Consider the following 15,717-nt stretch of genomic DNA (forward strand, 5'->3'; position numbering starts at 1 on the left):
GAAAACTAAACCTAATAAAAGGGAGGAATACTTCAGGAGCTCTGAAGCAGCCAAATGGTATCAAAATCAAAGAAAGAGTTCTGAAAAAACAGCCTGCTACAACAACAAACTTTTGTGTACAGCAGCAGCAGCACCTGATCCTCTTACAGCACAGCAGGAACCAGCTGAGCCAAGAGCCCAGCAGCAAATATTAAAGAGCCCTTTTGAAGTGAACTTGGACACCCTGCCCAGAGAGGGTTCTCCAGGTCCTCACTGTGAAATGAGGCTTGCCAGCTGCTGCAGATTCTGGGTGATGGTACAGTATTCAGAGAACTGATGATGCATTGTTCTAAAGCACCATCCTATCTCTCATGTGCTACTAATTCTGTCTATTACCTTACTTATCTCTGCTTAGGTTGAGTTTATTGCTTCAGAGAAAAATTACAAAGCTTATAGCTGAAATATTGGAATTAACTTACCAATTATTTAATAGTGGTTTAGACTTTGCCATTATCCCTAGCAACAGTTTGCAACTTGATGTTTTTTCCACCACGCTCAATTGAATACACAGGTTGGACAATGATGCTCTGAATATCATTTTGTCTCTAATCCTTGATCTTTTGTTTTAAGGTTTTATTCAATCCTTGCCAGCCCTGCAGATCACAGGCAGGCAACCTGAACTGTTCTAAAGCTGGGCTAAGTTAGCAGCACTAACAAGAACAACTGGCATTTCATAAAAATTTGATTTCATAATTTCCAAAACAACTACCATGGACTCCTCAGCTCCTGGGGTGCTCAGTTTGCTGCCACTATCACAAATTCTTGCAGCATCAAAAAGCAGAAAGGAGACACACAGCAGAGTTCTAAGATTGCTTATAAATGCTTTTTTAGAATGGCTTGCTAGCCTAAACAGTACCAAGCAGCCACAAAGATCCCAGTTCTGGAAAAGAACTCTCCACCCTGAGTTTGCTGCCCTCAGCAGCACCAGAGCACAACACTCACTCAGAGACATGGGTACAGGAGCACAGAGATGGATTATGCCCTGCAAACACCACCTTGAAAGCTGATTTTTCAGTCCCTTCATTTCTCATCACAGCTCTCCTGACAGCAAGCACTTATCACTGCCAGATTAGAAGAGATTATCACAAGAGAAAGTTCAGGTTCTTTCAGACAGCAGGACAGTAAAGTGCACTCAATGGTTACTATCAGAGGTAGGGTGGGTGATGAGACCCCTCTACCCAACTGACCAAGGCCAAATGGTGCTTGTTAAATCAAATTAACAAACACTGCTTGTTAAATCCAACAGGCTGGGTTTCCAGCACTCTCAGTTTCCAATCTGGCACAACCACTAAAAGGTAAAAAAAACCCCTTTTGCAGCTTCACTTTGGGAGCTCTCAGATAAGAGCATTTCCTCCAGAGCTGCCCTGCGTGGCTGTACATATGCTAATCAGAGACTGCTGGAGCTCAAGAGAAAGCAACTGTGGGGCACTAACTAAAGAAACCAAAGCATCCCTGAGAGGGAGACCTGAGGTGTGAACACTCTGCTGGGTTTGCACCCAGTGCCAATTAAACAGCAGAGTACAGGAATTAGTGCAACACAAACACTCAGGCTGCATTCACTACACTAAAATAAGAGCAAATTCAAAGCACAATTATTTTAACCATTGTGCACAAGCAGATAGATTTCAAATGGTAGCCAATACCTGTGGATGGCAATTTGGTACTAAATTGTGTTACTGAGAATAGAAAAAAGAACATAGCACAATTAGGAGGGAGTCAGGAACTCAGCCTGGATTTCTTCCAAAGTTCAGAGTGTCAACACTGAAAAAAACCAGAAAGACTCTTCTAACTAAAGAGTTTACACATTCATTGAAGTGACCAGAGTAATCACCATATTGGTGATATTTATTTTCCATAAATTAAATTCTCTCTAGGTTCTACAACAGAACAAGAAACAGGAGAGCAGACCACACAATATTCCTATGAAATGCAAAGAGTGCCTGGTGTGGGAATTGTTTTCATCTAACACTTGGGCTCAGGAAAGAAAAATTAGCAGCATTCAACAAGGGACTTGGGGCTGATCAGGGCAGGCAGAGTGAACTCTGATGAAGAAAGCCCAGTGTGAACTGGACTAAGTGTGGACAAGGGTTGCACAAATAGTGGGGAAAGAGCCTCTCTGGGAAGGAAGTTAGTGATGTACAGTCTGAGGGTGAAAAGGGAGAAAATAATTGTGCTTCAGCACATAATAGCACATTTCTAAAGACAGGCAGCTATTTAGGAGTTACATTTGCTTTTTGCTGGAGGAGATGGGTGTAAGCTGTTTGCATGTTTATGCTAGAAATTACAGCTTTTCTCATGCAGACTGACACAGGTTCCTAATGCAAGGAATCAAAGCAAAGAGCTAACTCTTTATAGAACTTTTCTGAGAGACAGAGCAGGCTGCTCCTGCAGTGATGCTCTCAGCAGCACCAGCCCAGGCTGCTCACAGGGAGTTCCTGGCCAGCACACATTTTGTTACAATAAAGTCACCCCATACTTTGCTTTATCATTACAAGGCAGATTCCATTTGTGAACCAAATGCCATTTTTCTCCATCATGTACCAGCACAATCCCCATCACCACACAAAACAAAACAGAGGAAGTTTCTGGCTCCAGAGTCAAAAGCACCAAAAAGCCGAATCAGCTGTGCAAGTCAGATGTTGTGGCTGAAATAGTCACTGAGTCAATGACACACTCTGGATCAGCTTGTCTAATTTAACACAAAGTGAGATCCCACAACATTGACATGAGGGTGATAAAAATATCAGTTAATGAATGAAGAAAGCCATCATGAGGTTTCTTCCTAAACTAAGCAGCCAGGAATGCTGGTGTTTCCTGTGCAGTGTCACCTTCCCTGCTGGGGCATTCCACAGGGTGCTCTCTGTTTTCTTGTATTTCAGGAATGTACAGAGATGCACAGTTGAGGAAGTTCTGTGATTATGTACTACTACAACAAGGAAGAGCTTCCTAAGCTCTTTAACATACACCTGAAATGTTGGCCAGACCACCTCTTACAGGAAGCAAATGAATCATCCACATCTGCAGACTTTAAGAAAAAACACAAAAGCAAGTTTTAAACAAAGGATGGAGATTCCTCCCTCTTCTCTGCTCCCACTTTCTGCTTTAAATTGAACTCATGGACAGTTCACTTAGACAAGGCTGTACCACAGCATGGGAAATCATAAAAACTTCAACCTGCAGCACAAGGACAGAGAAAAGATTTCTGACAGAAGTTCCATGTGCTAAGGACAAAACAAATCTGAAGAGGAGATTCATGATGTATCATTTCCAGCCAGTTATCCAACTGTGTAGTAACTCTAAATTTAGGAAATGTGCCTATTTTGTCTCAAGACTAATGTTGTTTCAAGGAACTTGGACTCAGAGGCTGAACGGAAGCATAAATATTACTTGCAATAGTCATGAGATTTGGATTCACTTGGATTTGATACTTAACCCACATTCCAAGAGGGAAAGAACCCCAAATTTCATCTTCAAAAGCAGACAGAAGGGCAAAGCCAAAGGACAAGCAGGGCCTTGCTGGAAATGCCATCAACTCCCAACAAAAATATTAAGCAGTGCTCTGTGCACACTCACTCCAAATACTGAAAAGCAAAGATGTGAGGGCAGAGAGCAGAGGCAGCACTGGACTCTTGGGATGGGCAGAGCCCCTCACACTCTGACACCCCCAACCCCTGTCCATCAGCAGGAAAGCAGAACAGCCATTTTAGTGCCATGAGGATAAATAAAATACAAAGGCTCCTGGGCACTACTCAAGCTCCAACTGTTTCTGTATAGCTGCTGCCAACAATTTCACTGAGGACTGAGATCTAGGACCAGTTCTCTAACAACACATCTTGAGCCAAGAGGTCTGAAACACCCACTTGATTCTAGAAACACCACCATGAATTAACTTCAGAGTTAATCTTGGCTGTTCCTCACTGACTACACTTTTCATCCAGCCTTGCAAAACCCCCAGCTCACTAGATTTCCACCTAAACTAACTTTTAAAATACTGGGTTACTCAGTTTAGCTCCTCACATAAGTGAAACCAAATCAAACTTGAGTTACTCAGTGCCAAGTGGTGAGTTCCCAAGCATCCAATTTCACACACAGACCAAATAACCAATGTATTGTGGCTCTGCCTGAGAGTAATTTTCCCAGACAAATCTCTAGCTGTAACTACTCTGAGAAATGTCACAAAGTTTTTCCACTGAGCAGCCAGGTCATGCTGTTGAGCCCTCGAAATGGTCAAATAGAGAAAGCACAGAACACACAGCAGGAAAACACCACCTGGCAGCACTAATGCTGCCTGCCTTACCCAGAGTCACCTAAGGGGAGAGATTTTGTCACCTTTCCAACACCCACTGCCACATCAGAGCCCAGGAAATGCTTTGAAGATGAAAAGTGCTACTTATTTGCTAAGTATCCTTTATCAGCAGAAAAGCAGCACCGTTTCTTACACCCAAATGTTTCATACGTAAAGTTCTTTTATTTTCAAAGAAGTTCTATCCTTTCAAAAGTAGGTAAAAAATAAGTCATGATGGAACTAATTCCAGCTCACCCTATTAGTGTATTTTACTAAGCACAAGATTCATCATCCACTGACAAATGACAACTCTACCCAGTCACTTCCATAGGAATAAAGTACCAGAACTCCCAGCTCCAGGCTAAGAAAAATAGTTTAAAGCCTTAAGCTCCTCATCTTTCCAGCTGGTGATTAAATAGCCCTCTTCACTTGTCTGTCACCAAACCCCTCACAAGCAGAAAAGCTCAAGGTTTTACAGGCAGCACAAGAGCAAAGCACTGAGACCGTGTGTGATGTGTGCTGAATACAGAACCACACGGTACCACAGCTGCAGTTTCATTGTCCAAAACCAATCCTGCTTAATGGACCAAGGCTGTGGCTGTGCAGCTTCTCTTCAACTCAAGAGGCTGTAACCAGAGGATGTGAAGTGATACCACTGCAAATGCAAGCTGAGCATGGTTTCCTTGTTCCTAATGTACTCCTGTGAATTTAATTTTTCCTGGCCTGGAAGCTACAGTGAGACACCAAGGGCTCCTGTCCTCTCCTGGCCTGCTCTGCTGCCAGTCCTTGGTGTCACCTCCTGCCCACAGCCTCCACACTGCCCATCCTTCACACACAGAGCAGCAGCACCAGCTGTTGAGGAAAGAAACAGAAGTCATGATTTTAAACACAATGGCAAAAGCATGGAAAAAACCAGCTCTGCAATCTCAAAGAAGCCTACCTACCTAGAGCATCCAACATACATCATCAGGGAGCTGGTTGTTCAAACTCTTTGAAAAACTGGACAGGTTATTTATGGTGTAGCTTGATGTGTCCCACTTTCAAGATCTCAGCATATGTGCACAAAAAGCATTTTCTATCTTGGCTTCCACCTTGTATACCCAAGTAACCTGTATGGCAGCAGCTAACACAGCAAGCAAACCCAAAAATCCACCAAAACTGCAGAGGCTCATTGAGATACTGGTCTAAGACACCACTTCCACACATTAACTGTTCATTTGTTAAATTTTAGACCAGCAGGTCAGCAGATCCACACTCCTATCTCACAGCAGAGAAGCATCAATGCTATTTAGCTAAAGTCTTCCCAGTAACCTGAACTGAACTGCAGGTCCCTGCAGTCAGAGCTTCTCTGGTGCAACCTGCACCTGACTGATGGAGAGGGCTCAACAAAGCATAAAAGTGATGCCATGTCTTCAAAAAGCAATCCAAAACATGTACAGAGGCACAGATTTCTTAGCCTTCAAATCTGCCCACTCTCAACCCATGGTTTTGGCCTCGACCTGCAGGTCATCCTGTGAGAGGAAGAAATTCCATCTGCAGGTACTTATTGGATCTGCCTCTCCATTAAGTTGCTCAAAATCCTAATACAATTAAGGGCAGAAAACAAAGATAACATCACCTGTCCTTCCCCTTACCACTCCTGCACACACATACATCCAACACAGTAACCAAATCCACATCCAGCACCACCATATTAGATTCCATCTACATCACCCACAAAGATTTGAGCCCAGTAAATGTTCACAATTTCCTCTTGTGTTTCTTCCATGGCCTGGTCCAAGTGCTCCCAAACACAGGGCAGAAAGTACAGCAGACACATGACCAGCCCTTGCTTTTGGCCAGATGTGCAGTCAGACACATGGGAGGTAACAATAACCCTGAATGCACAGGAAGAGATGCTTTCTATCCAGAAATGTGTCTCCAACTGCACCAAGCTGGGCTGGGTGTACTTTGCACCACCACAGGCACAGGATCTTCTGAAATTCAGTCAGCACAGACCAGAAACAGCATTAAAGCTAACAAGACACCTGTCAACTTGAAACTCAGGCACATCTGAAAGTGCTGCAGCTATTACAGTAACCAGCAATCCCCAGCATCTTTACTGTCAAAACCACATGCTGTTCATAGTATTTTATGTTTTTAATCACTCCTAACAATCATTGCCCCTCAAAGTTTCCTGCTCCCTTCACAGAAACATTTAACATTCAGAAAGAAATAACCCTATCCCAGTTACAGAATATTGTCATTAAGAAAAACTCACTTTTGCTTCACTTCACAAAATCAAGTTAGCAGAATATTTTTGATTCAGACATAAATATGCACATTTCTATTGAGCAGCCTAAAAGCAAATGGAAGAAAGCCCAAACATTACCATGGAGCCTCCCTCCAGGTTTGTTTTTTTTTTCCCCTAGGAGTCAGCATTCTCATACTTTGTCACAGGTCTAAAGGTCTCAGGAATGGAACACATCAGCTAGATAAGGTAGAGCCTGAGCTGAGTTACAGGTCAAGTTCTCTGGAGAAATATGTAAAACGCAGAAGCTGAGCCATCATCTCACATCTCAGTTCCAGGAAAGTCAGGACTGCCAACCTCAAAAGGAAGCACAAGGATTTCAGCTCAAATGATCAGCTCCTGTGCTCAGGATGACCTAAACACAGGTCCCTTTGGGCAGAGACCCTGCACAAGGTGGGAGGTAACAGCAGAATGGAAAAAATGAGGCAGGGTTTTCCTAAGTAGCATTTGAAGGTGTCATCATCTTCTGAGCCTTTGAAATCCCCCAAGCAATTAAACAGTCAAAGGAGGAGAGGCTTTTAGCTTTCCAAACACCAATTATTTCCCACACAAACACACATGTTGAACATTAAAAATAATGCCTTTCCTCTGAAGAGAGAAGCTAAGGACAGCTGCCATAGGCAAGCAAGACCTTGTCCCAAAAACCATTTGTCAAAGCTGCTGCTATTTAACTTCAATAAAGAATCTTCAGCCAAAAAAGAAACTTTATAAAATTGCCTAAAGCCTCTTTTTTTTGCCAAAGTCTGCACTGGAGCTGCATCACATCAGCAAATAAATTTGTATGAGAAAGCTGCAGCAGAATGTCTCACCCACACAGGTATTTCAGAGCCTGTCACGGGCATCGATTGATTCCTTCTAAAGCTTTTAGTGCACATTAGTTTGTTTACTAGTTCTAAAAGCATTACTAATTTAGTTTGGGTTTTTTTTAAGCTACAGCAGCACACTGAAAGGGAGCACACCTTGGAAGAGAGCACATCAACACTGCTTGCTTGAGGACAGCCTTCACTCATTTTAAAAATAACACTCCTGTCTACATTTGGAATAATTATAATAAATGGCTTAGCTCAGATGGCCACTTTCAACTCCTGAATTACCAATTCACTCTGCACACAGCACACAGAGCAGTAACAATGTACAACATTTAGTACTCCTGAGACTTCCACACTGTGAATTGTGCCTGATTCCACTTTTGCAGTAAAATATTAATGATGATCCCCAAGTCTATATCACAAGAGCCAAACAAATCAAAGTAAAATGGGGAATTGACCCAAGGGTACCTAACCTTGCAATGGATACCCACAGGATGGAAAGGTCACACATTAATTGGTTCTATATTATGCAGAACCACAAAAATTCCAGTAAGCCTTTTCTCTTCTGTCTCTAACAGCTACAAACATCAGGTGGTTTCAAAGAACCCCCCTGGGAGAGTAACTGAAATGTCAGATGCAAGAAGAGGGTTAGATACAGCTTCCTCACGCAGTAAAACTCTCTGTTAATAGTTTATGGGCATGAGATTTGTGTGCTGCAACAAAACCAGAGTTTGGCTTTATGGCCAGCATTTCCTCACAGCCCCAAAAAGGATCCTGCTCTCCCCCTTCAATGTATCCACACTGCACCTCCAGATGGCCAACACCTCAGCAGGTTTGAAGATGGAAGATTTTTAAGGCTGTTTTCATGCCTCAGTTGTAAATAAGTTGCAGAGTCACTAGGCAGGATTAACATCTGAAGGGCACATGCTGGTGGGCCAGGATCCCAGCAGTGAGAGATGGCTCTGAGTGGACAGAGGGAAAACACAGACCTGGAGGATCTTCAGAAACTCCTCCTGTGACCTTGTATTAGATCCATGACCCAATATCTGAGGTCAGGAAATTACAGGAGCAAAGGGTAGAAAAGAACAGAAGGTCTGTGTGGGAGAAGCAGAGCTGAATTCATGGAGAGCCTTTTGGAGATAACATCAGATAATTTCCAGATAATGAGTTTATCAGCCACCACCTTATGTCTGAGGAGTTTGAATCTGTTTCCAAAGCAAAGCTGAATGAGGGAAGAAAGTCATCTAAACTAAATCATAATCTGGACCTTACAAAAAAGGCTGTGAAAAACTTTTTTTAAAATTGCACCTGGACTCTTAGAGCAAACCTGGGGTCCTGCAATGGTCCCTGCACATCACCCAGCACTGCCAGGGTATCCCAGCATCATCCAAGCCCTCACTCCCAGAGGGAGGCACAGGGAGCTCGGGAGGCCTGGCTGCCTGAAGGCCTTCAGATAAGGTGCTGAAACACAACACCTGCACTTTCCATTTCGCCCAGCTGCACAAGCAGCTGATCTGCCCTGCCCAGGCTTTATGAAAATGAAAGGTCACAGAGAGCTCTGAGGCTTTCAGGGGAGAGGCAGGAGGAAGGGCAGCAGCATTTTAAATCCCCAGAACCTGACTAACACCTAGTATGTTCAAGCATTCCCATAAAGTTCCCAAAGGCAGCTCAAGTGTGCAGCAGGAATGCAGAATTACAGCAGAGAGATCCTGAAATTCAGCTGGGTCCCAAGAACTCCTGATAATTTATTTTAAAAAGTATCAGGTGTTCACAGCAATTCACAGTACTTCCAAACCTGCTTTCCAAATTACCTCCAGAGATATGGCTTTAACCACCCAGAGTTACTGCTCTGCAGATTTGTTGGGTCAGACAAGACATGGATGGCAAATGTATTTGCAAAGGGAAGCTTTCTCCTTCCAGGTCTGCTTAGGTTTTACAACACTCAGCAACAGTGATTTCCCAGTGTCTTAAACAGGTGATATGGCCATGGAGAGCAGGAAAGGAGCACTTGAAGCCAGAGAGAGAAATCCTGGCTCTTTTTATTCTCATCATTGTTATGCTGCTAATGACTATCAACAGGGGAACCAAAGGCAGGAATGTGCTCACATGCACAATTCTTGGAGGAGCTGGTGGGGCTTTGCACCACCTGCTAAGCTCTATCTCAAGAGAAAGTTTCTTTTACTGACTAATATCAGTAATTGTGTGCATTCTGCCACTTAAAAGATCTTCTGCCACTTGAAAGAGAAACAGCAAGTGTTGAACTTCCAGAAGCAACAGCAAAAATTACTGTCCAAGAAAAAACCCCAAACGGTCCAAGAAAAGACAGGAAAGCTCAAGGATTATTAATTAGGTACTTTTGACTTTTGCATTGCTTTTTGACCTTTGCACTGGAAGTCAAAGGTGCTGTTTCACTGGAGTCAAAATTTCCAACAGCTTTAATTCTCCCTTGGTTACAACACTCACTCTATCCAATACACACACCAGAATTCCCAGATCCTGAAGCACCTGACAAACAGGAGGCAGACAGACAGACAGACAGCCAGCCTTCTGTGTGGAATCAGGATCTGATTCACTAAATTGACACAGAAGCCCTGGCCCCAAGAGCACCTTCACCCTCTGCCCTTTTCAGATTTAAGGGAAATAAAAGAGTGCAGCAAGCATCCTCTGGAGCCCAGGGCTGAGCTGTCACCAGGACAGGTTAATGTTTTAGGGACATCAAACAAGACCTTAACAGCCAAAGATGTACCTGCAGGCAACAGCACCAAAAAGCCAACAAACCTTAGACCCAGGATAACCATAAAACGCCTATGGTTTGTGCCAGCAGGGACAATGACAAGCTTGTCAGGCTTACCTGGCTGGTTCTCACACATCAGTGGAACCCAAAAGAGGCTGGGTTAGCAGACAGCTAAAAAAACCCAATTATAACCACAAAATCATGATCAGTCCCACTGCATGTTTCCAGTGGTGTCAGGTTTGTTTTCAGCAACCCCAAACTGCAGTGCAGACTGTACACAATGCCTCTCCATTTGGTTAGTGGGCAGCTTTCCAGAAAAAAGAAAAAAATCAATACAAGTACACCTAAATTTCTCTAGCACTCAGGAAACTTCTCCCCAGGGTCCATTACCCGAGTGGTAAAGGCACCTACACCAGGGCAGCAGCACTAAAAGGGAAAACAGACAGACTGTTTATTTACATAAGTGTCTTTGATTTCTGATCCTCCTCAGCCCAGCTTTTTCTAACACTGCAATGGGTGCAGCTACCAAGTGACTGAAGTCAGAGCTAACACTTCTGGATTTAGGAACCCAACAGCACCAACTAAATCCGTGTTTACTCACCCAAATGGAAGTGGTTTTGTTTAGATGCTGAAAACCAAACTCAACTTGGGACAAATTTTTGCTGCAACAACACATGAAGATTTTACTGGAAGGTTGCAGTGATTGAATTATGGAGTTTTTCTAGAGAAAAAGAGGTGGGTTTCTTTTTAAGGTAGAAATACATAACATGGCAGTATCTTTTCAGAATACCTGTTTTCGTTTTCCTTATCTCCAAGCAGTCACGTGTCTAATGACACTACCACCTAAATTTAGCTCATTCTGGAGCACTGGCAATCCTAGCGATGCCTTTAAGACTGCAACACACCTTTCTTCCTCTCAGTCTCCCCTCTCTCCTGCAGGTGTGGGGCTGTTTCTGGGCCAGCAAAGCAGACGGCTCTCCAGAAGCCTCCTGCTTCCCAGTGCCAGCCCAGAGGAGCAGGGGGAGCCTGCAGGGACAGTGCAGGCACTCGTTCTGCTCAGTGCAACGCCCATCCCTGGCAGCCCCTTTGTGCTCTATCACAGTGCCCCCCTCGCCCGCTTTTGTCTCGGAACTGTCAGTCAGCCTGGGCTGAAACCCCAGGCCACACCAACTTTGGCAAGTGGGGATAATATTCCAAGGCAGACCTACACCTTGTGGCTCGGCAGATATAATTAAGATGCCACAGATTTCCGTGCAACTCATTAGCAAGGGGTAAATGCTCACGTAAACAAGGGCAGATCCAAACCGTGTTTGTTTCCTGCTGGAATCTTTATCCAGGGGTGGTTTCCCGGCTCAGCTGCTGACTCCCCTAGAACAGGCGGTGACGACACTGCTCAATAAAGGCTGAGACACTGGCCTACAACTCCAGAAGTGAGAGCTGACTGGAAGTTCGCTCGAATCACCTTCACAGGCCCGCTTCTCCTTATACCAGCGAGCCCCAGCGCCTCACAGAGCAGCCGTGCTCTGCCATCAGCGCAAGGCAGCGGCAGCATCCACGCTGGGCTGCCAAGGGAGCGTGCTGAAGGGAAGGAACGGGATTTCACACCCGGAGAACACCGAACACCGTCCCCTTCCCCGCCCCGGCTGCTCGCCGCACGGGCGGCCGTCACGGGGGAAACGGGGCAGCAACCTCCGCCTCGGGAGCCTCCAACGCCCCGAGCCCGCAGCCCCGCAGGCCGTGCGGGCCCTGCCCCGGGAGGCCTCCAAGGCGGCGCCCCGGTCGCGCAACCGGCGGCAGCCCCCCGGGGAGGGCCCCGTGCCCGTGCAGACCGCCCCCCGCCCCGGTTACCTTGGTCTCCTTGACGTGCTGCTTGATGCCCTCCGGGTACCACTGCACCCGCACGTAGCCCCGCCGCAGCGGGCTGGCGCGGCCATCCTCCCCGCCGGCCCCGGGGCCTCCCGACTCGGAGCCGCCCGAGCTGGCGGCGCCGCCGGCCGCGGCCCCGCGCCCGCCCTCCTCAGAGTCCTCCTCCGAGTCCTCGCCGTGGATGAGGCGCACTAGGCCGAAGCGCACGGAGCCGCGGTAGCGGCCCGACACCAGGTCGTGGGAGAACAGGAGGCGCTGGGAGCCGCCCGGCGGGGCGGAGAGGGGCAGCGCGGCGGGGGGAGCCGGGGGTGCCGGTGCCGGCGGTGCCGGTGCCCCCTCCTCGGGCTGTTCCGCCATGGCGCCGGTGAGCGGGAGCGCGCGGCCGGCAGGAGGGGGAGGGCAGGGGAGGGGCGGCAAGTAACGGCCCAGGGGCGGGGCCAGGGGAGGACACGCCCACAGCGAGCACAGGCCACGCCCACGGAGGGCGGGGCGGGACGGCGGGAGGGACCGGGGCGGGGCGGGGAGGGACCGGAACGGGGGCGGGGCGGGGCCAGGGGGGCTGCGCTGCGTTACCGGACCCGGGGCGGGGGGGCGGCACCGTCCGCTGATCGCCGGGAACGGGGGATTGCATCATCGCCCCCAGGGACGGGGGGCTGCATCCTCCTCTGACCCTCCGGGATGTGGGGCTGCTCTGCATCATCCCCAAGGATGGGGAGGATGGCATCGTCATCCCCCGGGATGGGGGCTGCGCTGCACCACTGGCCCCAGGAATGGGGGGCTGCATCCTCCTCTGACCCTCAGGGGTGTGGGGCTGCTCTACATCATCCTCAAGGATGTGAGGGATTGCATCATCATCCTCAGGGATGGGGAGCTGCACAGCATCGTTCTCTGATCCCCGGGAAAGAGGGGGGGGCTGCACTGCATCGTTCTCTGACTCCCAGGGGTGTGGGGCTGCTCTGCATCATCCCCAAGGATGGGGAGGATTGCATCATCATCCCCAGGGATGGGGGGCTGCGCTGCATCACTCTCTGATCCCCGGGTATGGGGGGCTCTGCTGCACCATCCCATGAACCCCAGGGATTGGGGGGAGGCTCCATTGCATCGTCCGCAGGGATGGAGGAACCTGCACTGCATCAGCCCCTGGTCCCCGGAGATGGAGGGGCTGCACTGCATTGTCCCTGAGCCCCAGGGATGGGGGACCCTTCACCATCCCCCAGTTCTCAGTCTCTGGGGGCTGTTCTGCATCCCCCCCGCTCCCCTGTGCTGCTCACAGACCCCTCTGCCTGGGCACAGCCGGGAGTCCATCCTGGCACTGGGCACTGCTCAAAGCTGGGAGCTGCTCTCCAGCTGACATCAAAGCCCGCTCTCGCTTTTCATGGCTCCTAGAAGCCCTCATTAGGGTGTGCAAATGAGCAGAATATTTGGCTTTGTTGGCTCGAAGGATTTTCCCCCTCAGTCTGCAGAGATTTTGTAAACAGAAAAGTTTTTTTGAGCAGGTCCTGCTGCTCTGGCAGGCAAAGGACTAAGGGAATCCAAAATAGCCTTCACTGGCTATCTTTTACTACAGCACATTCTGCCTCTTCCCTCCCTAGACCTTCCTGCCTGGCTTGAATATCGAGAAAATGCCTGAAATCCTCGGCCTAATTTGTTCTCTTGCAGAAAAGACCCCAGGAGCAGCAGAGCAGTGTTTTCCCTCTCGTCCTCTCCCTCCCAGCCTGCTCTGCCTTGGCTGGATCAACCAGCTGGCTTTGGCTGATCCAAATCCACCCTCCAAGGTTTCTCCTCTTAGGAAAAGCAACCAGCACGGAGGTCTGCCTGTGCTCACCTCCTAAATTCTGGAAGCCTCTCCTCAAGATTGGGGTTTTCCAATCTTGCAAATGGCCCTGAAGCCCTGGGAAGCAGCTGAGAAGGGGCTGGGCAGGCAGAGTGTGGGTGATGGGGGAGCTCTGCACAGCTCCTCACTACCCTGGGTGAGGCTGGCAGGGCAGCAGGATGCTCAGAGGGATGGAGAGGTACAAACTACCCCTGTCCTGCCTCTAAACCAGGGAGGGAACCCCTCCATTCCCTGTCTGCTCCCAGGCCAGCCTCCAGCCCAGCATTTAATCACTCCCCACAGCATCCTGTTCATCAGAAAGGCAGAGTGTTAATGTGATTCCAGGGATAAGAAACAGAACAGAGCTAAAAGGGACCATTGGGTGGCTAAATAGCAGCATGGCCCACAGGGAAAGGCAGTTTAAATATCCACTCAGTGCCGCTGGGGGATTGCAGCTGCTTCCAGGGATGTGCTCCTGGGAATACAGAGCTGCATCCACACGCCCTGACCTCTGTGGGCAAGCTGGAGGGTTGATAGGCAGCATCCAGAGCACGAGTGCCTCTGGATTTCACCCTCTGGATTTCACCCTGAGGATTTCACCCTCTGAGCACTGCTGTGCTAGAGGGGAGAGTGTGACACATCCCCACAGAACATTCATCCAGCCCACCTGGAGCTGTGGACAAGGTTCCAACCCCTCTCCCTCTGCAGCCAGGGAGAATTGTGCCTTTGTGGAAGCAGAATCAGGCCTTTCTCAAAGGCAGAAAGTGCCCTTTGGCTTCATTTACTCTGATGCCATGTCTCCTCGAGGTTTCAAAGCAGAGCTTCATCCAGCACAGCAATGCTCCTCATCATCTCCTTAATGTACATTGCAACAGCCACTAATAAAATATAGATACAGTAATAGGCACAGTCATGTGTGGAGATGGAAACTGTCCCTCTTCAGGGCTATTATGTGCTGAAGAGCAGTGGTGGGGTTTCAGGTAGCCACGAATAGCCAGGAAAACAATCACATTATACCCCTGACCGGGCTCACGGCAGGGTGACTGTAATGGGGACACGTCAGGGCTGTTTGCTCGTTAGCTGGGTGTGTTTTTGCACTCTGATCCCTGCTGGAGCTCTGATATGCTTCCATCAGGAAGTGCCACTGAAGGAGGACTGATTGCTTTTTTTAGGGCACAGCAGCCCAGGGCCTTGGCTGTCACAGCACTGACAGCCTGCAGATTTTACAGTGCCTGGATGTCAAAATGAGCCTCTCCCGTTTAACATCACTATCCAGATGTCCACTGAGGCGCTGTTGGGATCTCTCTAGCTGGTCAGAGTGACCCCAAAACAAGTTGGAAAGTCTTTTTTCCCAGCCTGGCACTTGAAGAAGGAGTCGGGGCTCTTTATTTCTTGGTCTCAAGGTTGTTCATTGTATCTTATCTGTAAAATTCTTTCTCCTGTCCTGCTGAGGTCCGCTCAACAAGACAGTTAGAGGCATTTTGCCTGCCCCTGGGGCGGTGTTGCAATAAAAACTGCGTGTACAATGTTTACAATTACTTCCCAATACCTATCACCTATGTTAGACAGTGAGCTTCTACTCTAAATCAATCCACAAGTGCCAACATCACAGAAGAAGATGGAGGCCAAGAAGAAGGAGAAGGGCTGGACATGCCCAGATCTCTCCATTTTGCCCCCTGAACCCCTATTCTAAAAAACCCCAAAATCTACTTTTTCACCTTGTGATAAATTCTCTATCATTCTACTTAATTTGTCATGGCTTGATGATCTTCGTCTAAGGTTGGTAACTTGCTCCACGGGTCATAATCTAAACCACACAGGCATTTTGTGCTCTGTGCCAGGGTCTCTGAGCCCCCTGGCAGGGGTCTTGGCTGCTCAGGA

At 48.0% G+C, this 15,717-nt stretch overlaps 1 protein-coding gene across 1 annotated transcript in view; it reads right to left on the reverse strand.

Annotated features, from left to right (window-relative positions):
- Positions 1-12,380, reverse strand: part of UBE2O (ubiquitin conjugating enzyme E2 O) — a 62,222-nt gene extending 49,842 nt beyond the window's left edge. The window contains exon 1 of the mRNA XM_058817256.1: positions 12,006-12,380. Coding sequence (XP_058673239.1) covers positions 12,006-12,380 — 375 coding nt within the window. The remainder of the gene's footprint in view (positions 1-12,005) is intronic.
- Between the last annotated feature and the right edge of the window lie 3,337 nt (positions 12,381-15,717).

The sequence above is a fragment of the Ammospiza caudacuta genome, chromosome 19, assembly GCF_027887145.1.
Source record: "Ammospiza caudacuta isolate bAmmCau1 chromosome 19, bAmmCau1.pri, whole genome shotgun sequence".
NCBI classification, from domain to species: domain Eukaryota; kingdom Metazoa; phylum Chordata; class Aves; order Passeriformes; family Passerellidae; genus Ammospiza; species Ammospiza caudacuta.